This window comes from Culex quinquefasciatus, chromosome 3, assembly GCF_015732765.1.
Source record: "Culex quinquefasciatus strain JHB chromosome 3, VPISU_Cqui_1.0_pri_paternal, whole genome shotgun sequence".
Lineage (NCBI taxonomy): Eukaryota > Metazoa > Arthropoda > Insecta > Diptera > Culicidae > Culex > Culex quinquefasciatus.
In genome coordinates, this window is record NC_051863.1 from 123,869,722 (window position 1) to 123,894,971 (window position 25,250).

General features: G+C 33.8%; 1 protein-coding gene across 13 annotated transcripts in view; it reads right to left on the minus strand.

The window, feature by feature from the left end:
• Nucleotides 1-25,250, minus strand: part of LOC6053082 (collagen alpha-1(XVIII) chain) — a 590,709-nt gene that overhangs the window by 52,208 nt on the left and 513,251 nt on the right. For 8 of the 13 annotated variants that reach the window (XM_038260484.1, XM_038260480.1, XM_038260482.1 and 5 more), the window contains 4 exons: nucleotides 21,564-21,697; nucleotides 17,753-17,845; nucleotides 4,148-4,273; nucleotides 3,230-3,256 (listed from right to left, as the gene is read on the minus strand). In XM_038260484.1, coding sequence (XP_038116412.1) covers nucleotides 3,230-3,256; nucleotides 4,148-4,273; nucleotides 17,753-17,845; nucleotides 21,564-21,697 — 380 coding nt within the window. The remainder of the gene's footprint in view (nucleotides 1-3,229; nucleotides 3,257-4,147; nucleotides 4,274-17,752; nucleotides 17,846-21,563; nucleotides 21,698-25,250) is intronic. The other 5 variants (XM_038260490.1, XM_038260488.1, XM_038260487.1 and 2 more) reach the window with 1 other exon arrangement.

Sequence of the window (25,250 nt, forward strand, 5' to 3'; positions counted from 1 at the left end):
TGTACAGTACCGTAAACCGGGGTGACTTTGATAGGATTTCAATTTGTTTTTAGAATATTTTCCAACAGGTAAGGTTTTTCTCAAGATTAATATTTTTAAAACATGTACTGGGGTAGACCACACAAAGTCCATGCACTATTTCGGAAAAAAAGTTTTTTCAATCATGTTTAGAAAAATAGTTACGTTAAAAATTCTTAGTTTTAATTCCGGGGTGACTTTGATAGTCATAGTTTTTCTTGTTAAAATCATATTTAAGATGTTCAAACTTTATTTGTCCGCTAAATGTACCATCACTTAAGCAGTTGATATAGTTTTTAAGAAAAAAAAAATCAATGTTCATATTTATTTAACTAAGTTTATACGCTTTTTAGCAAAATACATATAAATTTTAGATAAAATTGTTAAAAAGTCAGAATTTGGCCAGAAATTTGTTAAAACTAGTTTTGTTTGTAAAATTATCGATTTATATTGCATTTTATACTGAATTCGAAGCACGAATCACAAGTTTTAACATTTTACATGAAATTTGTTCAACTGAAATTGCCTATAAATTTGGAGATTTTTTAATTGTGTTTCAAAAACACATATTATTTATTATTTACAAACTTATTTAACCTTCTCCTAGTGGAAAATTGTCCAAAGAATCCGAAAATGCATTCCGTTTTCTGATTAAAAATCATGTTCATTGAGAAAATTATGACACTTTGGGAAGTTTAAAATAATGACTTTCATCAACATTTTCTTAACTATAGTTAACTAACATTTTAACCTTGTCAATTTATGAAAAGTTCTTCTTGAGGTACTTTGAACACTTCTCTACCACGGTCAGTATTTTTCTAAACCATTCCTTACGTATTTTATTTGTACTCTTCATTTTGCGGAAAAATCACAAACCTATCAAAGTCACCCCGGCTATCAAAGTCACCCCGTTTTACGGTACTTTTCGATTGCATTTTTACTTTAAAAACTGAAGTCAAAACAATTTTTTGTATGGACAGCTTCCAAAATTGTGTGGATCCTTGTTTGGGTGAACCAAAAACACAATATGGCTACTTTTGCCATAGGGAAGGACACCACAAAGTTTGAACCATATAAAAAATATTAACAAAATCTATTTCCAGTTCTAGTGGAGAATTATTCCTATGAAATAAATATCTTTAAAAACTCTGTGGCTGGCTAAAATTAGGATTCAACCGAAGAATCTAGAACCAGTCCCAAATTGGCCAGATTGGTCCAATTGTCTTTAATGTTATAAATGAACTATAACTTGTATTGTGAAAAACTTTGAGACAGATTATCATTCGACATTTCCAGAGTTTTTTTTGATAATGTCACAAGTTATAGGTCAATTAAAAAAAAAACCTAGATTTGAACCAACATGAAAACCTACTAGAAAAAAGAGGGTTGAAAAAAGTTACCTGCTTGGTTTTGCAAATAGCTTAAGGTTGATGTTTTTATATTTTACTTATCAAAAATGCAGAATTATTTAGACATCTGTCCTCATCTTCTTCTGCTTGTTAAATTTAGAAAATCCCTCCTCAGGAAGCCGATCTCGAGATACCTCAGCACAGTGGTCCAGATCGCAAAATGAAGTGGAAATGATGAAGTTTTGGTGTCTTCAGAAGAGTTGTTGCAAATAGAAAGGGACAACTTTTGGTTTGGTTGAAAATTAGGGTGGTTCGCGATTAGGGTGATTTTCAAAATCTAACTTTTCAGGAATATTTGAGGTTTTTTTTTGTCTTCAAGAAAGCTGTTTGGCTTGCCAATCCAAGCAACTTTGTCAAAGACACCAAAATTTTATCTCGCATTCTACGCCTTCTACGACTAAGTTCAGACAAAGCAACTGAGCAATCCTTCAAAAATCAGTTTTTTGAATTTAGCAATTTCAGGGTTAAGGTTTGGAGTAAAGTGATGTTCGGGGTACTTTTAGAGCTCTACAAAACAAACATTTTAATTGTTTGTCTAGTCAATTTTGACTTGAGGTTCTTAAGTTATAGCCATCTTAAGTTAAAAAAGAAGCTAATATAAAACCTAAATAGTCTAAGGGATTTTTGTCTTTAAACTCGAGATATTTGCATTTGAAAATGTCTAAATTTCAATGGAAAAGTGTTTGGAACCGCCCTAACGAAATTAGAAAGTTGTCCAACTTTATGTTTTTCCGTGTAATTTGGTTCGATGAATCTGAACCAGCCCTGAGAATTGAGCCAAAGTGTTAAAATATTGCTTTTTGATCATATTTTGGGTTGCTATGTAAAATTATCCCATAAGAAATCAAATCAACGAAATGTTTTGTTGATTCAAACTTGCTCTATTTTTTTTAAACATGGTATAATTAAGATACATGTGGTTATTTGGTGATGCTGGTACTTTTGAGAAAATGTGTTCAATATTTAAAACTATTTCAAAATTCACATCCACCGTGCCCAGACACTTTCCCATCCAGCAGTCACTTTTGGGGGTGGCCGAGAAAATTATGTCCGAGCTATAAAATTATCGTTTATTATCATAAATTATGAAATTTGGCCCGCGTGATGGCACCGCTGCTGCTGGTGTCGCTGAAGCAAAACTTTTTGACCAGTTGTCAGATTTGGTCCGATTTGGGGATTTTATTCCAGTTCCACGAAACGACCGACGGAGCGAGGGGCGGGGACTTGGAAGTTTATTTTTTTCAATTGCGTCCTTTTGAGGGTGGTGGAAGAGGGTTTGGAGGAAAAAGTTGACGGTCATAATTTTCACCACTGCGGTTGTTGGGTGAGGCCAGGGGAGGATGGAAAGGGTCGTCGGTTACTGTCGTGATCAATTAAAGTTTTGCAGAGCAGCATGAATGAACAATGATGTAGGTTGCAAGAGTTTGACACTTTTGAAAACCGACCATTAATATTGACGGGGTTGACGGACAAAGTGGGAGGACGTAGGAATCTTTGAAAGGAGTAGTCTGTGATAAAAACCGCTGGCAAAACTTTGCTAATTTTAATGTCAATCATAGTATAATTACTTGAAGAAACTTCTTTGCTTCTTAATGTGCAATTCGTCAAACTTTATGATGACATCAAATAGGATGAGTTTTATGGCATCGTATCAAACTTAAAAGTGTCGAATGAAAAATGAAGAATATATCTGATGAAGTATGATGAATGGAAACTTTAAAGTGCAAATGAAAATGCAGCAAAATACATAGATAGACAGAAGTCGCTCAATGGTGGTAGAACAAGGGTACAGAATTATTTACCGATTCATACTCTGGAGTTGCCGTGAACTAATCACGAGTAACGAAGCATCCATTAGTTTATGATAGTGTTAGTTCACACAGGGACACAGGAATTACAACCAATCAAGGTTAGGGTAGTTGTTTCGAGAGCGATAATGAAAGATTAGAAATAAAAAGGGAAATGCTGTGATTATTAAAGTCTATTCCAAAGTTTCCAAAGGAGGTGGAAAGTTATATAAAATTATAATTATAACTGGTTAAGTTTGTATTATTGAACAATTGAAATATTCAGCATTGCTAAACCAAAAAATTAAATGCAATCAATTTTGCTTCCCTGCAACGTTCCTCATGGGAGAGCCCCCCAGCCCCAGTAATGAAGAGACGTTTTAAATTATAAATATTGGATTATTATTCCTGGGCCCGAAATGAAACATAAATTTCAATGACAGCGTTTGTGTCATAAATTTTGCATTCTCTCTCTATCCCGGACACGGTCCAGGTCCAGGGCCGTTACTTTGCTTCCGGGTCTTGTCTTTTTTTTATTATTGGGGGAAGGATTGGGGTGGGGGATACTTAATTCATTTTTTCGCTGTGTGGATGGGAGGGAAGCTGGAGAGATTGAGGTCCAAAATGGCCCCCCAATTTGGACAGCCCCCTTCCGGATTGTGGGGAACGGTTTTTGTGGCCGGAAGAAATTTTCGGGAAGGAAATAAATTTTATTTTATTCCGAAGGCCCGGAAGCGCACATTCACAAGTGGGGGAGGTGGATTTATCCCGGCGAGAAAATCGGGGGAGTGGACCACGGAGGTGTTATTCGATATTGTTTGGGGTAGGTGGGGGTGAAGTGGTAATAAAAGATTTATCTCGTGAGAATGTTGAGAAAGTGGGTACTAAAATAGGCAAAAAAAAAAGGGGAGGGAGGAAGGGAGGCCAACTTACGGAAGGTCCTTCGACGGGCTGTGGGATATTGTTGATCAGGTTGGACGCCTGCAGATCTGGCCGCGGTGGTGGCATCACGGTGGTCGTTGGTGGGGCCGGGGTGGCGATCGGGACCAGCGTGCCCAGCTGTTGAGGGAGAAAAGAGAGAGATGGAGAAAATTTATGAATGTTTTGTATGACATTGGTGAGGGAAGAGGAGCGATCAATTTCGGGGCAGGTGGCATTTTTTGGAGGCAGGGAAAAATGTGAAAATTGGCTTTTGAAACTAATAGTACAGTTTTGTAGATATTTTACCGAAAATGTAATTTGTAAATTTTGTAAATCGACGCTGTCGTGCTATCATGTCGCACCCGTTTTGAAGTTTGACCTTGGATAAACAAAAACGAGAGCACGCAATGTAAACAATAAAAAACAACTTTTGCTTGGTCGACCATTCTGAGCATTGCCCCGAAGTTTGGTTGAAGTTGGTTGCTGGTGTCTCCAGTTGTAATTACAAATGTTTACGGTAGTCTAACTTGTACGTGCGTCAAACGCGTTCTGACCTGAAATCCCTTTGGTCAGTTGTCGCACTTACATCAATTTTCAGGCTGTGTCAAGATAGCCCGACAAGATTGAAACTTCTTTCATATGAAAAGTGACAAAAAATGCGGAGCTTTTGGTTTTTATTGAATATCTCAGGATTGGAATCGAACTTTGGGGATCTGTGAAGGTGAGGCATTTTGAGCTGCAACTCAATTTGGCCCAAAATGCACGTACGACAAGTTAGCACGACGGGGACGAAATTAAGTACGAGACTGGAGTATGGAGACTTGTGAGCAATTCTCTACGGAATAGGTCTTTTTTCTTCAATTTTAATTTTTGTATTTTTTAATCCGATTGAAACTTTTTTGGTGCCTTCGGTATGCCCAAAGAAGCCATTTTGCATCTTTAGTTTGTCCATATAATTTTCCATACAAATTTGGCGGCTGTCCATACAAAAATGATGTATGAAAATTCAAAAATCTGTATCTTTTGAAGGAATTTTTTGATCGATTTGGTGTCTTCGGCAAAGTTGTAGGTATGGATACGAACTACACTGGAAAAACATAATACACGGTAAAAAAAATTTCGTGATTTTTTATTTAACTTTTTATCACAAAAACTTGATTTGCAAAAAACACTATATTTTTTTATATGTTTTAGAGGACATAAAATGCCAACTTTTCTGAAATTTCCAGGTTGTGCAAAAATCATTGACCGAGTTATGAATTTTTTAATCAATATAGATTTTTTCAAAAAATCGAAATTTTGGTCGCAAAAATTTTTCAACTTCATTTTTCGATGTAAAATCAAATTTGCAATCAAAAAGTACGTTAGTGAAATTTTGATAAAGTGCACCATTATCAAGTTAAATCCATATTTAGGTGACTTTTTTGAAAATAGTCGAAGTTTTTCATTTTTTATTGAATTAGTGCACATGTTTGCCCACTTTTGACAAAAATATTTTTGAAAAGCTTCTCTATATTTTGCTTATTCGGACTTTGTTGATACGACCTTTAGTTGCTGAGATATTGCAATGCAAAGGTTTAAAAAAACGAAAAAAATTATGTTTTCTAAGTCTCACCCAAACAGCCCACCATTTTTCAATGTTGATATCTCAGCAACTAATGGTCCGATTTTCAATGTTAAAATATCAAATATTTGAGAAATTTTCCGATCTTTTCGAAAACAATATTTTCAAAATTTTCAAATCAAGACTAACATTTTAAAAGGACATAATATTGAATGTTTGATTTATTTCTGAAAAGTTGGCATTTTATGTCTTCTAAAACATATCAAAAAATAAAAAAAAATAAAAATAGTGTTTTTTTGCAAATCAAGTTTTAGTGATAAAAAGTTAAATAAAAAAATCACCAAATTTTTTTTACCGTGTTTTATTTTTTTCCAGTGTAGTCCGTATCCATGCCTACAACTTTGCCGAAGACACCAAATTGATCAAAAAATTCCTTCAAAAGATACAGATTTTTGAATTTTCATACATCATTTTTGTATGGACAGCTGCCAAATTTGTATGGAAAATTATATGGACAAACTAATGATGCAAAATGGCTTCTTTGGGCACACCGAAGGCAACAAAAAAGTTTCAGTCGGATTAAAAAATACAAAAAAAATCGAATGACCGAAATCTGGGAAAACTGCTCTTGTATGCTTGTATGAACGTCAGATGTTTTGGAAGAGAATTCATCATTAAAGAGTATTTTCTGGAGTTTTGATATCAAAAATGTTTTTTACTATTTTTTGATTTGGATTAATCAGTCCTCAAGGGTCATACAAAATGGGCATACGAATATTCGAAAATGTGTACCTTGAGATGAGTTTTCTGATCGATTTGGTGCCTTAGGTTAAGTTTTAGGTTGTGATTAGGACTTTTAAAATAAAAAATGGTATAAGGAAAAACTATTTTCTCTGTTTTTCATTTAACTTATTATCATTAAATGAAACAATCCTCAAACAAGATTTTTTAATTTTATTTTTTTTGCTCTTTTGTTTAAAAATATGGTGCAGAATGTATGTATATAAAATATTATAAATATTTTAATACAGCTATTCCATTTGAAAAGAGGCAAACAAAATTATCGATCGGGCTTAAATTTTTTAGGGGGTTCCTTGGCTAAAATAATAAGACCAATAAAATTGTTCAAAGAATCCGATAAAATATATTTAAACATAGGCTCTTTGTTCCAGACACCGTCAAAACGGCATTTTGACGTTTCATTCGACCTTTTCAAATGTTGGTCTAGAATTTTCGGTCTTGAGACTAATTTTCATAGAAAGACTTATCACCTTTAATTTGCGTCCAGGACAACTAAAATGGCGGGGAGTTAAGATTTTTTGAAAAATCGACAAAAATGACAATTTTTCGGACCACACTAACACGGCGTAGGTCACCCTAACGGCCAAACAAAAAAAAAAATACTGGTCTGATTATTTTTGCCAAGGGATCCTTAGAAAAAATTTGAGCCCGATCGGAGAACTTTTTTTCGGTTTAGGGTCTTTTGAAATGGAATTGCTCAATATACAATAGGATGTTACAAAAATGACTTTTTTGGCGGGCATTCAAGAGTTTGTTCCGGTGGGCATACTAAGCCCAAATCCAAAATATGAGCTTGATTGGACGTAACAGGAGCTGGCGCTTTGCATTTGAATTTTAAATGAGATTTAAGCCGTAAAAAAATGTCACTTTTTGAGGCGTTTTAGCCACTGAAGCGTTTATTTTCAACATCATTGGTTACACACCCCAGATCCTTTGGATTATCCTATAAAGCTCGTTTCAGACCTTCAAAGTTTGGCATTTTTTTCCCAAAAATCGGCCCCGGCAGAATCAAATGGTGTCTAGGGCGTCGCAAGGCGCGACGTAAACATCAAATATTACATCTGGGAATTGTGGGCAGATTTTGTGTAAGAAAAAAATGTTATATTGTTATAAAAATATGTTAATTACATGTTTTATGTGTTATTCCACTGTTTTCAAATAAATTGAGTTAACATTATATCAAAAAAATAGTTAAAATTGAACCATAAAATTTTCAACGAATTTTTCCATTTTTTTTTTTGAAACTAATGGTTCAGTTTTCAACTATGAATTCGAAACTTTTGTGGAAATTTTTTATCCTTTCCAATTTCAATAATTTCATTTGATTCGAAATAAGGCACTTAATTTTGACAATATTGAAATTTAAAATCTTTGAAAAATAGCACAATTCCAGAGAATAAACCTAGAGATATTGTTTGAAGCCATTGTCAAAAACCTTCAAAATTATCGAGTTCAATCAGAAAATTTGAATCTTAAGGAACAAATTTTCATCTATTTTCATACTCATTATGTATTTATAATCTGCAAAATTATATGGATTTTTTTATGATCCAACAAATTATGTAAAATGGCATCTTTTACTAAGGGAATTAAAAACATAGATTTCTACTAATTTAAAAAAAAGTTTTAAGTTCCAAAATCATCAGAAATGTCTGTAAAAATATGATTCTAAATGAATTGAAAAAGTTTCAAGTATGGCTAGAGAAAAAAATCTGTTTATTATCAAGCAAAGCAGTTAGTTTAAAATGTATCATATATTTTTTGGTAATTAATTTTGTAAAAAAAAAAAACAAAAAGAAAAACGACAAAACCGTCAATCCATAATTAATGCTTCAATAAAGCAAAATAACATCATCATCTTCTTCTCAAATACGTTTTCCTCCCCAAGAATGCTACCAACCTTCCGTTATTTTTCCAGCTGCTGGCAAAATGTCAGGTAGATTAATTACCACCGATAAGTTCCGTATTTATGCTGGCTGTATGCCTTTCTCCGTTCCCATCATAAATTACTGACCGACCAGCCAGGGCGACTTTTCCTTTATGTCCAACACCCCTCTCCCCGCCATCGTTGGTTGGCCAGCGCCGGGGGCCATTTTGTTACTAATGATCCACCTTGGTGGTGCCCACCCAGAGAAGCTTCAGGATCAACACCAGGAGAGTGTTGGTTCCATTCATGGGACGGAGATAGCCGGGGCAAAAATTAATGCGAAGAAAATTTTCATAAATTTTGCGTGATGACACTTTTTTTGCCGGGTGGGAAAGAGGGGGTGAGGCCATGTGGTAACAGGTTCGAAGGATGACCTTTCGCCGTAGATTTCGTATACAAAAACCCGAAGAGTATCGTGTGTTGGTTTTGGGTGGGAGAGTGTGTGTGTTGAAAAATGAAAATCGCTCGAGGAAATCACAGAGGTGTGGAGATTTATGTGGCTATGCTTTCTTTTTGGCTAAAGTGTCGTCCTATATATGTTCTTTTTTCACCCGTGAGTCAAGGTGTGGCAAAATGTCTTTACATGAATGCGGATACGGGGGAAGGTGCCATCGCTATGAATCCAAATAGGGACCTTCTTTTTCGCCATGTGGAATGAGATATTTTATTGAATTCGACCTAGTTTGTTTATATCTCATTGGATGCTAGAGCTGGCCAATTTGTTGAAGTTGAAAATGAGTCAATAGTCAAGTCAGTGAATATTTAAGGTACGATTTTTTTTTTAAATTTTGCCTTGTAACAGTTTGACCATCCCAACTAAAATAAGCAACGATTGGAATTGAAATAGGCTCGCCCTATACCAAAAGTGTCAATTCGACTAGGCCGACGCATAAAGTTTTATGTGTCTATGAAACGAGGATCGTCGAGATGGCTAGGATTAGGACGGAATATATTTGGGTATCGTCTTCAGGTCATTTTTACCCCGGTCTGCATGACCACCTACGCAATTCAATTTCATGGACATGAGTCGATTGGCTTACGGAAGATATATTCACCGGGAGTCGGTCGATAGATTGTGTTTTTTATAACGAAGCGAAAATTTAAGGGATTAATCAAATAATCTTCTTAGATTCTTTGCATGTAATATGGCATTTTTTATATCTTTTTTTTCATTCGATAACATAGAAGCTATTCAACCAATTTAATTTTGCTTTATTTTTAAAACTACCTTTAAACGAGTGATCACTAGGAAAATCACCAGATTGTATCACAACAACTATGCGTAATTGCATGCACTTTACTACAATATGCAATGTTAAACATGTTTCCACCCTCCAGAAAAGCAATCCAGAAAAACCCAACAAACATGACATGCTTCCGCGAACATAATTACAAAAACCCACACTAACTGTCCGGAACAAAAAGGCGAGTTTAATTAAGCTTGCGGTGGATGTAGTAATTGAGGAAGCGCAAAACTAGTTCATTTAACCCCGGCAAACCGGGAGGGCAAATACAGTTTCAATTACTGTAAACAGCTGCCCAACAAACTTCCCACCGGGGTGCAGTCAAACTAAACTAAAATGAATTTTGATATCATCATCATTTTGAAATTATACGATTAAATTTCAGCTTGAACTTTACAAACGTCACAGAATCTATTTCTAGTAAACCACACATTTTTTAAAACTGAAAATGATTTTCATCGACAATCAGTCTATGAAAATATGATTTTTTTGTGATGTATTGATTGATTGAATCGTTTATTCACTGTTTTTTCTGCTGGTTTTGGTCACAATTTGTATAAATTTATTGGCACTGTTTAAAATCAAAATATGTTTTAAATATGGCACCACCCATAAATAACGTTGATTTTTTTAGGAGTTTAGACACCCACTGCACTGTGCTTTCCCAAGCAAAATTTTTTAAAGATTGACTATCATACACCATCAAACCTCCTCTAGAAATACTGCGTCATTTTTGAAAGACACTAAAAAAGTAATAATAAGTCCACTATGTTTTCCTAGCCGGGACCGTGGTGTAGGGGTAAGCGTGATTGCCTCTCACCCAGTCGGCCTGCGTTCGATCCCAGAAGGTCCCGGTGGCAAATTTTGAGACGAGATTTGTCTGATCACGCCTTCCGTCGGACGGGAAGTAAATGTTGGCCCCGGACTAACCTAAAAAAAGGTTAGGTCGTTAGCTCAGTCCAGGTGTAGAGGTCGTCTCCCTGGGTCCTGTCCTGGTGGAGTCGCTGGTAGGCAGTTGGACTCACAATCCAAAGGTCGTCAGTTCAAATCCCGGGATGGATGGAAGCTAAGGTGTAAAAAGAGGTTTGCAATTGCCTCAACAATCAAGCCTTCGGACACCTAGTTTCGAGTAGGAATCTCGCAATCGAGAACGCCAAGGCAATGCTGTAGAGCGAATAATTTGATTTGATTTTTTGATGTTTTCCTAAATTTACTTAGTTGCATTTTTTCTTTGTTAAAAACTTTGTCCAACAAGAAGCCATTTAAAAAAATAACACAAATATATATATATTTTTATTTTCAAATCCAGCCCAGCAATTGAACATGTTCAAAATAAGTGTTTTCAACTTTTTTAAAAAGATACTTCACACTCTATAAAATCAAAATATGTTTATAGAAAGAGCAGAAAACTTCAGAAAAGTTTTAATTTTTAACGAAAAAAATCAACCAATTGTTTCTAAGATATCGTGAGTTAAAAAATCATAGCCAATGGATTACCCGCCGTCGAGCAGTTTTGACAGTTCGCTCCATAGGAAATACATTGCAGAAAAAAGCAAAAACAGCTCCATTTGATGACACTCATTTTTCACACAACTGGAGCTGCACCTCAACCACTATCAGTCCTAGTATAATTTCTACAGTGGAAAATTCTGAGATATTTTTACAGCTTTTCGATAACATTTTTTATATGGGTGTTTTTCCTTCATAAAGTATTTTTAAATCGCAAAAAAAATCTAAACATATTTCGAAAAATATCTAAAAGTGACTTGATTTAAAAAGAGTTCAATTTATCACAAAAAAAAAGAAACATTTTACAATTAGAACGAATTTTTGCAATTTTATTTCAATATATTTTCGATATTTTTCAAAAATCTTTTTATCAAAAACCTTTTTATTGTTTGGAAATTTTCTATGTCTTTTGGAAATATTTTTTGCAGGTGTGTTTTTTTCTTCATAAATTAGTTGCAAAAATACTGAATATTGATTAAAACAATACCTGGCAACAAATTTTTAGGGATTACAAACAAAATTTCATATTAGAGAAATTCCAGCTCAAATCGGGAATTTTTCTGGTACTTTTGTACCCGACCCTCTCCGATTTCAATGAAACTTTTAAGACATGTTATCTTAGGCTATATAAGCCATTTTTGTGTATATGGAGCCAATTGTACTAAAAAATGACATTTGAGAAGGGTGTAAGTTATATAATATTTTTGTATCTGTATATCTGTAAGCCCATACTTCCAATTGAAACGCTGTCAAAGACTTTTAAACTACTGGAAAATTGGACGAACCTTCCAGTAAAAATATTTACGAGACTGAAAAATAAAGTCTGTCATATAGAAATCGCAAAAAACCACCAAAACAACTATTTTTTCAACATTTTTATTTTTAAAACCGCTGTATCTTGACAAGGATTGGACATAGGACAATGATCAATATGGAGACTTTTATGTAAAATTGTCTGAGGAATTGATTCTCACTATCGGTTTTTGAAAATTTTGACGTTTAGACCACTTTTCAAATAACAGTTTTAGTCAATGATTTTTGTATTTTTTTTGGAGAGACATACCATCCTGCATTTTTCGTGATTCTTTTTGTCACATTTTAGTCTATTTTCACAAAGAATTTGAGCGAAAAAAAATAGTGACATCACCTTAAACTTAAAAATTGTTTTTTTTTTAATAAAATAAGCGTGTTATTTTCTTTCGGTGTATTTTTTTCAGAAAGCCCATCAAATTTCCTACAAGTTTGTCTTTGACCACTTTTTGATATGATGCAACGGCTTCGAGATACAGTAATTTTTAAATTTAAAAAAAAAACAAAAATATTCAAACAACTTACGCCCTTTTCAAATGTCATTTTTGAGTACAATTAGGCCCAGGATAACATGTCTAAAAAGTTTCATTGAAATCGGATTGGGTCGGGTACAAAAGTACCACAAAAATTCCCGATTTGAGCTTAATTTTATAAAATCCTCTAAAAACATTATGTTCAATCACTCCTGAGAGTTTCATGAAGATATTCCATGATAAAACTGAGTAAGAGACGATTTAGCTTAAGTTTGTTTCGATAATAGTTGAAAATATTTATCGTTATGCCCTGAAAACAGATTGAAAAAGAAGTTGAGGTGTGTTCAAACAACCTTTGATACTTTTACAGATTTACAACCAACCAAAAAGGTTGGTCCTCTTATTCCAAAATTGAAATTCCGATTGCAAATTTCATATTACATCTAGAAAGGATTCTGACAATTTGTTTGAAAATATTTTTGATTTTCCCAAAAAAAAAAACGCAATTTTATTTTAAAAATTTCTTTCTCCGTTACCAGACTTTGCATCATTCTAAACTATAGCGCAACAGTCTTACCAAAAACATTGAAAATAAAAAATAATAATTTAAATCAACTTTTAGATATTGAAATGAAAATAAAAACATTAGGATTGTTTCAACGTCCTTTTTTCTGAAAAAAAAACTAATCATAACCTGCAACATTGTCCAAGACACCAAAACGATAAGAAATTCTTTTCTCGTGAAACAGATTTTTGAAAATTGTATAAGACCATCCCTCAAAATTGAATAGATCATTTAACATGCATTGATAAGTGCATTGAAAAGTCGATTTATGAAAATGTAAAGAATTTCTAAAGTAAGAAGTAAGAAGTAAGAAGTAAGAAGTAAGAAGTAAGAAGTAAGAAGTAAGAAGTAAGAAGTAAGAAGTAAGAAGTAAGAAGTAAGAAGTAAGAAGTAAGAAGTAAGAAGTAAGAAGTAAGAAGTAAGAAGTAAGAAGTAAGAAGTAAGAAGTAAGAAGTAAGAAGTAAGAAGTAAGAAGTAAGAAGTAAGAAGTAAGAAGTAAGAAGTAAGAAGTAAGAAGTAAGAAGTAAGAAGTAAGAAGTAAGAAGTAAGAAGTAAGAAGTAAGAAGTAAGAAGTAAGAAGTAAGAAGTAAGAAGTAAGAAGTAAGAAGTAAGAAGTGTACCGTATTAAGTTAGTAGCACGAAAATTAAAAAATCTCACATAAAATAAGTTAATGGAAAACTCTGCTACAAAAACTGCAACAAAAAAAAACATAATTTAATAAAAATTATTCATGATGATTTATGCAGCCAAAGGCTACCAAAAAATGGGCACAATGAAATTTGCAAAGCTTACACAACAGGCCAAGCGCTCACAGCACTTTCATAAAAAAAACCGGACAATGATGCACAGAAGCTTCATAATAGAATTTCAAAAGCTTCCCAGAATCCTACACCGGAAGCGATGGGTGTGTGGTTGCGATACAAACGGGGGAAGAGGAACGTAAATCTTGCAAAGAAATTTTCTCGCAGCTTAACCGCGGGAAGGGAAAATTGCAGGCAACTGCGTGAAAAGCCCAGGACGAGAAGTGGTAAAGGTGGGGGAAACTTAATGATGGTGAACGGTCATGCTAGTAGCGATGCTGGTCCGATGTTGATCGTGGTGGTTTTGCACCAAACTTTTACTGACCCTCCTCCCTTCCTCTCTTTTTTCTCTCTGAAAGCATTACTGACCCGTGGAAATATTTCGTTCCCACATAAAACTACTTTCTGAAACGAAATAACGCTCAGGCTGCCAGGATGTCAGCCAAGAACAATAAAGAAAGAGTGCGGGCCAAATAAATCCGCTTGAGTTGAACTGTTTTCAATCAGGGCTCTTTCGGGTTGGGTTAAATTAGTGCTTTTTTGTGGGAAAATTTGTTACCTTTTTTTTAATTTTATTTTTGGCAAGAATTTATAAAATTTTAAATATGAGGAAATTAATTCATTTTTTTTTGGTAAATACATATCGTCTTTCAAAAGTTCAAGATAAAGCTACTATCACCATTGCAAGTACCATCAGCTCAGAATTTTATACAAAAGAAAGCATCACTACTCAAACTACAGAAAAAAAAACAACAACAATTCCAACCCCCCCGCATGGCACACGGAAAACAATTCCTTTTTATTGTGGGTAATTTTCCGACCACTTGAACAATTGTAATGTATATGCTGCTGCAGCATAAAACACACGAAAACGCCCACTCGAGTGGGATAACATCAACTCTCACAGAGTGAAAGAATAATGCATTTGCAAGGAGAATGGAAGTGGAATTTCCCTTCCCTTTCGTTTATGATTTAATGCGCTCCGGACGAGGACGAGAACTCTTGAAAGAACACCGCCCACGTGTTCCGATGGTAAACACAAAAGGGTGATATTTTCCATAATAAATGTGTGTGTTTCCTGCAGTTTTATTATTTTTAGCTGCTTGGTGCGCACAAACTGCTCGCTTCGCGAAGAAGGAAATGAACACAAATTGGTTCGTAAAAATGGTCATTAGGTGGAGCTGTAGGCCGGATTGTTGCGGAACAGTATAATAGTTGAAGAGTAACGGAGTTTTGTTTCGGACTTGTTAATTTTGGCATTGTTTGCATGATTTGTTGTGCATCATTTTTTGATTTTTGAATGGCATTGTTTGTTTTCAACGAAAACTCTCTCAGTAACAACCAATCAATTAATTATGGCTTTGTTTTACAATTTCAAACAATCACAGAAAAGATCAATTGTGCTGAATTTTTATTTTGCCTTGGAAATTTTCAGCTTTCTTTTATGTGCAATTCTTTATAAAATTGGCCAATTTCTACAGATGTATTTTTCATACTTTTTCATTTGACATAAACTAAAAATTGAAATTACAGGCCATGCTTTGAACATTTGGATAAAAAAAAGTTTTAAAATGCATTTTACACCTGCCCAGATGTTTTGCAAGCTTTAGTTTAGAAAATATCAAAGCATTGGCCAAATATTTTTTTGTCGAAAAAAAAAACTTTTTGGCTTTACAAAAAAATAAATATAGTTGATCGTTCTCAAACATGTTAAATATGACTTTAAACGCAGGAAAATGCATTTCAAATTATTTCAGTTCATTAAAATTCTTTTTCCATTAAAATTTTGAAGTTTCTTTTTAAAAAAATATTTTTTTGTCATATGATTTTTCGGACCGATTTTGAAGGGAAGGGGGGGGGGAGGGTGGTGATAAACTTCAAAGAATATTTGCAATGGCCTAAGAGGACAAAAAACTATTAGAGGACCGCAACTATTGAGCCACATAAATGTATGGTCAAAACATTTGCCCTCGAGTTATGATTTTTTAGGTTATTTTGGGAAAATACTAATTCAACAAAAACTTTTTTTTAAATCAGTTTTTAATTTCAAATCATATTTGCTATCGCATAATACGACACAGTGTTTAATTTGATAAAATGAATCGATTCCGAGTTACAGCGATTTAAAGTTTAATTTTAACTGAAAAATGTAAATTTTTCGATGTTTAAAAATAGTGTCCTTCCTTGAATGGCCATTCTTAAAAATATTTTTTTTTAGAAATGTGGAGAAAATTTATAATAAAATTGCATAAGAAACATTGAAGGTTGGACTTCTGGTTGCAGCGAATAAAAGAAAAAAAAAAAGAAAATTTAAGTTTTGATATCACATTAAAACAGCGTTTTACCAATATCTCAGAAACATTTGTAAAATTTTCTGATCAATTCAATAACATATATTTTTAAAATTTTGGAATCATATAAAAGAAAAGGAAAAATATGAATTTTGGTAAATTGAGTCTTTGTATAGCAAAAATAAATCTTAAATCGCCAAAACGTTTATTCCCCAGTTCTCATCAATACAAATGGGTCATTCTCCGCCAACTCACACAGCAGTTGCACCCACCCCTCTTCGATTTGCGTGAAACTTTGTCCTAAGGGGTAACTTTTGTCCCTGATCACAAATCCGAGGTCCGTTTTTTGATATCTCGTGACGGAGGGGCGGTACGACCCCTTCCATTTTTGAACATGCGAAAAAAGAGGTGTTTTTAAATAATTTGTAGCCTGATACGGTGATGAGATAGAAATTTGGTGTCAAAGGGAATTTTATGTAAAATTAGACGCCCGATTTTATGGCGTACCCAGAATTTCGAAAAAACGAATTTTTCATCGAAAAAAACACTAAAAAAGTTTAAAAAATTCTCCCATTTTCTGTTACTCGACTGTTAAAAATTTTGGAACATGTCATTTTATGGGAAATTTAATGTACTTTTCGAATCTACATTGTCCCAGAAGGGTCATTTTTTCATTTAGAACAAAATTTTTCATTTTAAAATTTCGTGTTTTTTTCTAAATTTGCAGGGTTATGTTTTAAAGTGTAACAATGTTCTACAAAGTTGTAGAGCAGACAATTACAAAAATTTTGATATATAGACATAAGGGGTTTGCTTATAAACATCACGAGCAGGGTTGTTAAAATATCAAAATATCAGCTCTCAGCAACTACAATTATCCCGCCTGAATATTCATGCCTCAAATACAACTGCTCTTCTCTCTTCATTGAAACTCTCAGCGCCGAACATAGCCGAACACGTTTTCGTGTTTACCCACTCGCGATTGACATTTTCCTTTTCTCTCTCATTCCCGCTTCCACGATCATCCTACCGCAAAAGCGTTTAACCACAAAAGCCGCCACAAAACCAATTTCGCAAACGCACTTTGACGGGACGTCATGCGTGGTCGGCTCCTAATCGCCATCTCGCGTTCTCTCATTGCAGTTTTTGGAGAGATTGAGAGACTCAGCGGTGAGAGCGCATAGTCGAGGAAAAGAGGAAGAGTGATAGAGAGAGAATGACATCGCTGGGAATCACGAGACACAAGAAGAGATCTCACAAGCTATAGTGACGGCCACTATACTCTCGGATATTTTTGGTGCAGAGATAATCTATTGATAGTTTTTTTATCACTCATTTGCAACACAATACACTACAAAACACACAAAAAAAGATTTTATTGACTATTATTTTGTCAACTTTTCTTCATGTTATCTTTCGTATGGTGCAGTAACCGTCAAATTCAAGCAACATCCCAGAATACCACATTCCTAACTCCAAACATCATTGCGGCAGTGATCTTCAATCTTTTACCGGCAAGTGTTAGATATATTTGCCCGAGAAGTGAATTCAGCATGGCAATAAGTGTTATTGCTCCTGCCCAAAGGACTGCGGGAATTCAAGGGAAGCCCGGGGTACTCTCGGAATACTTACTGCGATGTATTGCCAGCCTTTATTCACTCGTACCAGCAGTGCTTCCTCGTCAATTATGTAGGCGAGCGTTCCGACGGGACTCGTAGAAGACATCTGTGCAAATAAATTAGAAGGAAATAAAAGAAGAGGAAGAAAAACAAGAACGGTGAGAAAAGTGGAACGACCAGAAAGGGCTGGAACGGGGTTTTTTTTTTCTCCCGGAAAACGGAAACGGTACCGCACGCAATACCTCCGAACCCCCTGAGAGATAGTGACAGACTGGGAGCTTCGAGACCCGAGAATTGGCAAACAACGATGTTGGTGTTGAAGCACGATGGCAGTCTTCTTTTCCTTTTTTAAAAGTCAGTTGCAATAAAAATAAAGGTGAAGCCCAGGGACTTTTTTTTCATAATGAAAATATTATTTGCTACCACTTGTGAATAAGTATAGATTTATCGATGTTCTGGAGTTAGTAACGGATCAGATAAATGTAATTTTGAAGAAGTTTAAAATTTGAACAGTGACAAGCAATGTTTCTCATCCTTCAACTGAGTGTACCTTCAAAGATAGAGTTGCATCGCAGGACATCAGAACGGACGGTGCCAAGTCAAGCAAAGCAAAATTGTGTCACTGCCTGTCCAAAGGTCGGTAAAACTAGTTCCGTGGGGAGAGGGACGGAATCGAGTCAGGAAGCCAATGGATGTAGGATTTTCAAGACAGGATCCCCCCTTAACCCCTTCAAACACAAGTTTCCTCCTTCTCCGTTGCTTTTCCGGGTTAGCTATGGTTCTAAGTGGCAGATTGTGGTGGCGGAAAAACTGTACATTTATTATTCATGATAAGGTTCTCTTATTTATATGTTTGCACTGGGCAGGGGTTTGACCTCCGATATGGGTTGACACTTTCTTCCAATGGCAGGACAGTAAATGGACCCGGGTCATACCGACGTTGGTGGAGAGCATGATGGCCAATGCAGTGCTTAGTGCATGGAGCGAAAATAGTCGAGGTGATAAGCATCCGGGAAAGATGGCTAGGATTGACTGGAAACGAAGGGTGTGAAAAATTCATGATGACAATCTGTGTCAATGAGTTGGATGGGCAAAGTGTCTGCGAGTAGTTGGAATATGCTGATCGGTGCAGAAGTTTGCGGACTTTTCTAGTGGATTTATTATGAATTTGTCTCTTAATTGTTGAAATAAAAAAATACTTCTCTACCAAGGTCAGTATGTTTCCATATTCCGTACGAATTTAATTTAATTTTTCCTTTTGCAGAAATATCTTAAACTAAAGTCTCCCCGGATATCAGTGCAACTCCGGTTTACGGTATATTAACATGATTTTGAATCTGAAAAATATATCGTATTTTATATTTTTTCCTTAAGCATCAACATCTCGGCCAAATCAGGACAAAAAAACGTATTAAGAAAGCTTTAGAAACCATTATTTTTGCATAAAAAATGAAAATGACAGAAAAAGTAAGAAGTTTTACGACGGAATTGCAAAAAAATACAATTCTTTGTAATTTACAAATAAATGTTTATAAATATCTCTTTCTGTATTTTCGGACAAGAATACTAGAAACAGTAATAAAAAATTCGACACTAGAAACAAAGATAATTAAATTGCTCAGAAAAATTCATTTTTTTAATCTTAAATGTCACTTTCGAATTAATTTTCAGGATTATTCTACTTCTGTTGTTAACATTTTCACTATAATATATACAAAAGATAAGATGGGTAATTATGATAACTGCTATTAAAAATCTGTTTAAAAGATCGGTTTAAAACGATCTCTACTAAAATTAAAGGAATCAAAAATAATACTTTTCGATACAAGTGCTGAAAAGTTCTGGAGTTTTTTTTGAAAAGGTCCAATAAACCAAATTTCCAGTTTTTGCTTTTTGGGTGTTTTCGAAACCGCCTTGAGTCAGGGGTATTAAAAAACAGCCAAAAGGCAAAAACTGAAAATTTGATTTGTTGAACCTTTTCAAAAAAAAAAAAAAAAACTCCAGAGTTCTACTTTTCAGCACTAAAATGGGTTTAACTTTTCAGCACCTGTGTCGAAAAATCATACTTTTCAATATTGTTTTGATTTTACCGGTGAATTGACTAAACACATAGACAATTGACTTAAAATTTCATTACGGAATTGCGAAAAATGTTGTACTTAGAACTCAAAATTCCAATTTTTAACTTGATTTTGATTTCATCTCCTCACCTTAAGAGCGAGTTCAGTCCTTTGTATGGGACGTCGTTTGGACCTCACCAATATGGCTTAAAATTTTCAGGGGTTTTTGTATATATAAACTGGCATCTGAATCTAAAAGGGCTTAAAAATGCAACAAAATACGGGGTGAAGCATCCCAATTGATTAAGTCTAAAGAGATTTATTGACATTTCAGTAAAAAATAGCACAATTTTCAAACTCAAATGAAAAAAAAATCTATTCAGATACCAACTCAATTCGACCCGAAGCTGTATAATACAGCCTGTATATCTGGCATGGCTGCTTAGATCCCATTTTCTGGTGATAATTTTATCGCATTCGTGTTTCTGAGACAATTTCACAATAGAAACATGCATAAAAATGTTTAGTACCATCCATCCATTCAAATAAAGTAAATAAAAATAAAGAAACTGCTTTTGTTTGGTGACATCTTATTTCCTTGGAAATGAACTTGATCGAAGATTTTTTTTACTTTTATCTTTTAATGGGTTAAAATGGATGAAAATAAACATTTCAGAATGATTTTTACCTTTTCTCGTTCAAACTTCAAATTTAATTAGAGTGAAGCGATTAATTATCCAATTATTTTGAATTTGACCCAAAAATAATTCTACAACCTTCTCTTGATTGCGCCAGATATGCGAGAAGATGCTTCGACATCTATAACTACAACTTTTGTCTACCTTTTTCTCACTCGGAAGACTCGTCAGTAGTCGAGCTGAAGTATCGCACAATTCTACCTCTAGATAGTAGTCTTCTCATACGGGCATCAGGGCATAGCATCTTTGAAGTTGTATTGCCTGATCTTGCCCTCTGTCTTCTTTAGTTCCGCCAGATATGCGAAAAGATGCTTCGACATCGTGCAATGTTTTCACATTTTGTCGGCGTTATGCTTTCTTAGTGTTTTTGTTAAAAAAAAAAAATTAAAAAAATATTAAAATTTGGGCAGTTGCTGTTTTTGACAAACAATTTATATAATATTTTAATCTTCATCTTCAGAACTGTATAGGAACCGCCCATCGGAGCAACAGAACCATACTCCTGCTATACCACAATTTCCTCAGATCTCACGGAAAAGCCATCACCGGGGAAATGATGGGAAAATAATTCTCGGTGTTATTTGTGGGTACAAATGTTTGCTCTGCTCTTTTGTGGGTTTGATCTACCTGATGCTTTCTGTCTATTTGCCCTAGAAGGGTCTTACGACCTGTGCTGCCAGCCCGAGCCATGTGGCGCACTTCTGTAATCATCATTACGGGCGGAACGGAGAAGTAAGATGGGGTTTCCTCACGTCCACGCAATCCTTTTGCCTCTTTTTTTTCTTGCTGCAAGGGGGTAATGATGTTGAGGGGATTTTTTCTCGAAGAGCAGGTATCTTGAAGGATAAATAATTTATGTTCATTTACCACCGGATCGTGATTTTGGAGATTTCCAAATATTTTCGGGGTCTGCTCCCCTCTCGGTCTCAGGAGGTTGTGGGGGGTCATTAGGGTGAAATGAGCCATTATTGAATTTTTAAATTAGGAAATTCTTGAGTATATTCTCATTATAAGTGACTTTTCCAGCGTAGTTTCTTTGAAGAAATATTCCCAAAAAATGCAATACCTTGGACATGAGTTCGGTGTTCTGGAAGGTGACGGCCCCCGGCACGATTCGCACGTTGTTGTTGTTGCTGAAACCGTACGGCAGATCGTCGTCGTGAATGATCCGTCCTGGAGGTCCTGGTGGTCCTGGAGGGCCTATGGATTGAGGAGCCGCGAAAACGAAGAGAAAAAAAATAGAATAAGAGAGCAGATTTAGTTGTGATCAGTTATTGCAGGAAAAAAAATGTGCTAGGTTGGGGAATAAAAACTGCACTCAGTGATGATGGAAAATGTTTTATGTGCATTTGCGCAAAGAAGCGTGATAACGGATTCTGCCACCTCTACTGTGAGTATTTTTTTGAATAATGAAATGCATTAAGTTACACACGGATAGAAATCCTGTAAGCTAATCCGGTAACTCAATGTTGTTGTTGTTGTTGTTACAGCAATTTGTAAAATATTTTCAAAATATTCAGCACTTTTTTTCCGATTTTGAACATTAATGTTGTTGATTTTAAAAACATTTACAACAAAATTGAGAAAAATGTTGACGATTTTAAAAACATTCCAATATTAACAAACCCGAGACATTGAGTTAACGGATTAGCTTATTTGAATACCCTATATACGTGCAATCAAAAAAAAAAAAAAAATGCAGGTAAGGAAATATGCTTTATTTTGAAATACTAATATTGCCATTTATTATAATTATTACTTGGAAAATGTATTTCAAAAATGTTGGCCAAACAATAGTAAAAACGGCAAAAAATAGTAAAGTTGAAACTGAGTTATGAACCCAAAAGTACAAACGGCTGAGATTATTGCAAATAGATCAGCTGCAACTGGTTTCTTTTTGAACTACTCAAATTTTGTATATTTAAATAATAAAGATGAGGGAAAGGTGATTTTAAAAAATCATTCAGATTACATAACTATTTATTTTCCTATAAAATCGTATAAAAACATAGAAGATGTGTCTTTTTATCATGAAACATTGTCATTCAAACAACACTCAATGCCAATATTTCAGAAGAGAATGCACCAACTTTAAATTTTATAATTTTTAAAATACCTAAGTGGTTTTATCTCAGTGTAGTTCAGTGGATGATAGTAAATTAGCTTAAATCATCAAAAAACGAGTTATTTCGAAAAGTGGTCAAAGACAATCTTATGGGAAATCGAACAAGCTTTCCGGTAAAAATATTTACGAGACTGAAAAATCAAGTCTGTCTTATTGAAAATGTCAAAAACCATCAAGAAACCATTTTTTTCAACATTTTTATTTTTAAAGCTGATGTAACTTCACAAGGATTTGACTTAAGACATTGGTCGATATGAAGACTTTTAGGTAAAATTGTCTGAAAAATCGATTCCCGTATTATATCTTTGAAAATTTTGATGTTTAGAGAACTTAAAAAAAACAGTTTCAATAAATTGTTTTTGTATTTTTCTAGGAGAGTTGCTCTAATGCTCCATCCTGCATTTTATGTTAGTTTTTTTGTAACATCTTAGGCTATTTTCACAAACATTGTGAACGAAAAAAAATCATGGGCTAACCTTTAAATTAGACTTTTAAACTTAAAATCTAATGAAGGTGGCGTGTTTTTTTCTTTCAGTGTATTTATATGCCCGTAAAATTTCCTACAAGTTTGTCTCTGACAACTTTTTGGTACGATGCTACGGCTTCGAGATACAACTATGTTTATATTACGGAATACAAAAATATTTAAAACGCATACGCCCTTCTTAAATGTCATTATTGAGTGAAACTAGCTCCATATACACAAACATGGCTTACATAAGCAAAGGATAAAATGTCTACAAAGTTTCATTGAAATCTCATAAAGTGAAAGTGCATATAAAATTTTGCTTCATTTGATACCAATATTGAAAATTATGAAAATGTCAATACTTTCGAAAGTGTTTTCTAGAACAAACTTTTCAGGAAAAAATAGTCATCGCTACTTTCAAATGCGTCTTATAGGAAATTTTCTCAGCTTTTCAATGCTTCTAAGAGCGAAATGATTCATCGAGAAATTTCTGAGAAATCTCTATTTTATATTTTTTGGTTTAATTTCGTTTAAATTCCTTTATTATTTATTGGAAATTTTGTGCTACCAGTTCAGAAAACTTATCAAATGATGTGTTTCAAGTGTCATTTACTCATTGAAATGTGCAAAATAAGGCAAGAAACAACTTTGTAGAAGGTTGCAAACCACTAAACATTTTGAAAATTATGTTTTTTTCAGAAATTAAAATCATAAAACAGTGTATAAATATATTTTTTGCAAGAATAATTAGATTAATAAATTTTTTGCGTACAAATATCACGTGTCTACTCTGATTTATCTTTTTCAACCGAAACTTTGGCAGGTTTGTGATTGTTAATGGTATTAATAAATTTTAATGAATAAATTTGATATTTTCTTAAGCAAACATTAACCAGGAACATAAATACAAATATGATTTAAAATCAAAAATGTACTACAAATTACTGTTGCAAGCTTCAAAAGTCATATTTTCATGAGTATATAATAAAGATAATAAAATTTTATAAAATATTTTCTGTTGAAAATGCACTTAAAAGTAGCAATAAAACTCGAGTCTTCCAATTCAGAATGCTGAAAACACTGTCACAAATTTTTTTAAATATTATTTTAACAAAAACAAATCAAATAAAAATCTTTTCGAAACTATTTGAACAATAATCAAGAATTTTTTTTAGAGATGAGATTTAAGATGAGAGTCTTATAAACTTCTAAAATATTGGTAATTCCTTGATCATTTGATACAAAAACCTAAAACAATCATTTCATACTAATGAAAAGTATTTCTCCTAAAGCCTGCAACAGTAGTTTGCAGTTAAATTTCGAGTATTAAACATGTTTTGTGTCCATGCAATTGGTTAATGTTTGATTAAGGAAATATGATATTTATTCATAAAAATCTTGTAATACCCTATCAATCTCAAACCTGTAAAAATTTCGGTTGTAGCAGCTAATTCCAAGCTGAATCAGAGCAGACCGGTGTTATTTGTACACAACAATTATGTAATAATCTATTTGTTCTTGTGAAAATGATATTTTAATGCGGTTTTATGATTTAATTTCTGAATAAATCCCATATATTAAAAAATTCTGTTAAAACTTCATTTTCAAAATGTTTAGCGGTTTGCATCCTTCTACAAAGTTGTTTATTGTCTTATCTTTGCACATTTTGATGAGTAAATGACACAAGAAACACATTATTTGACAAGTTTCCTGGACTGTTATTTAAAAGCTTCCAATAAATGATTAGGGATTTTAAAACAAGTTAATTAAAATTGAGATATCTCAGAAATTTCCCGATGAAACATTTCACTCTTAGAAGCATTGGAAAGCTGAGAAAATTTCCTATAAGACACATTTGAAAGTAACGATGACCATTATTTTTTTTTATTTTTTTATTTTTTTTATGCCCAGAAAATACGCCGTATTTTGTAAACAAATTGAAACTTACTACATTTTCAATAAAAATATTCTTAATGAAAGCATCAAAAATTTAACAGGATAGGGTTGAATTAAATCCCGACGATAATTTTATTGTTAATAATAAAAAATATAATATTATTGTTTTTTTTAAATAAAAATTGAGAAGTATATTTATAATTAAGATGTTTTCACTAACCGAAACCATTAAAACGTTGTTCAGTAATAGTATTTTATATTGA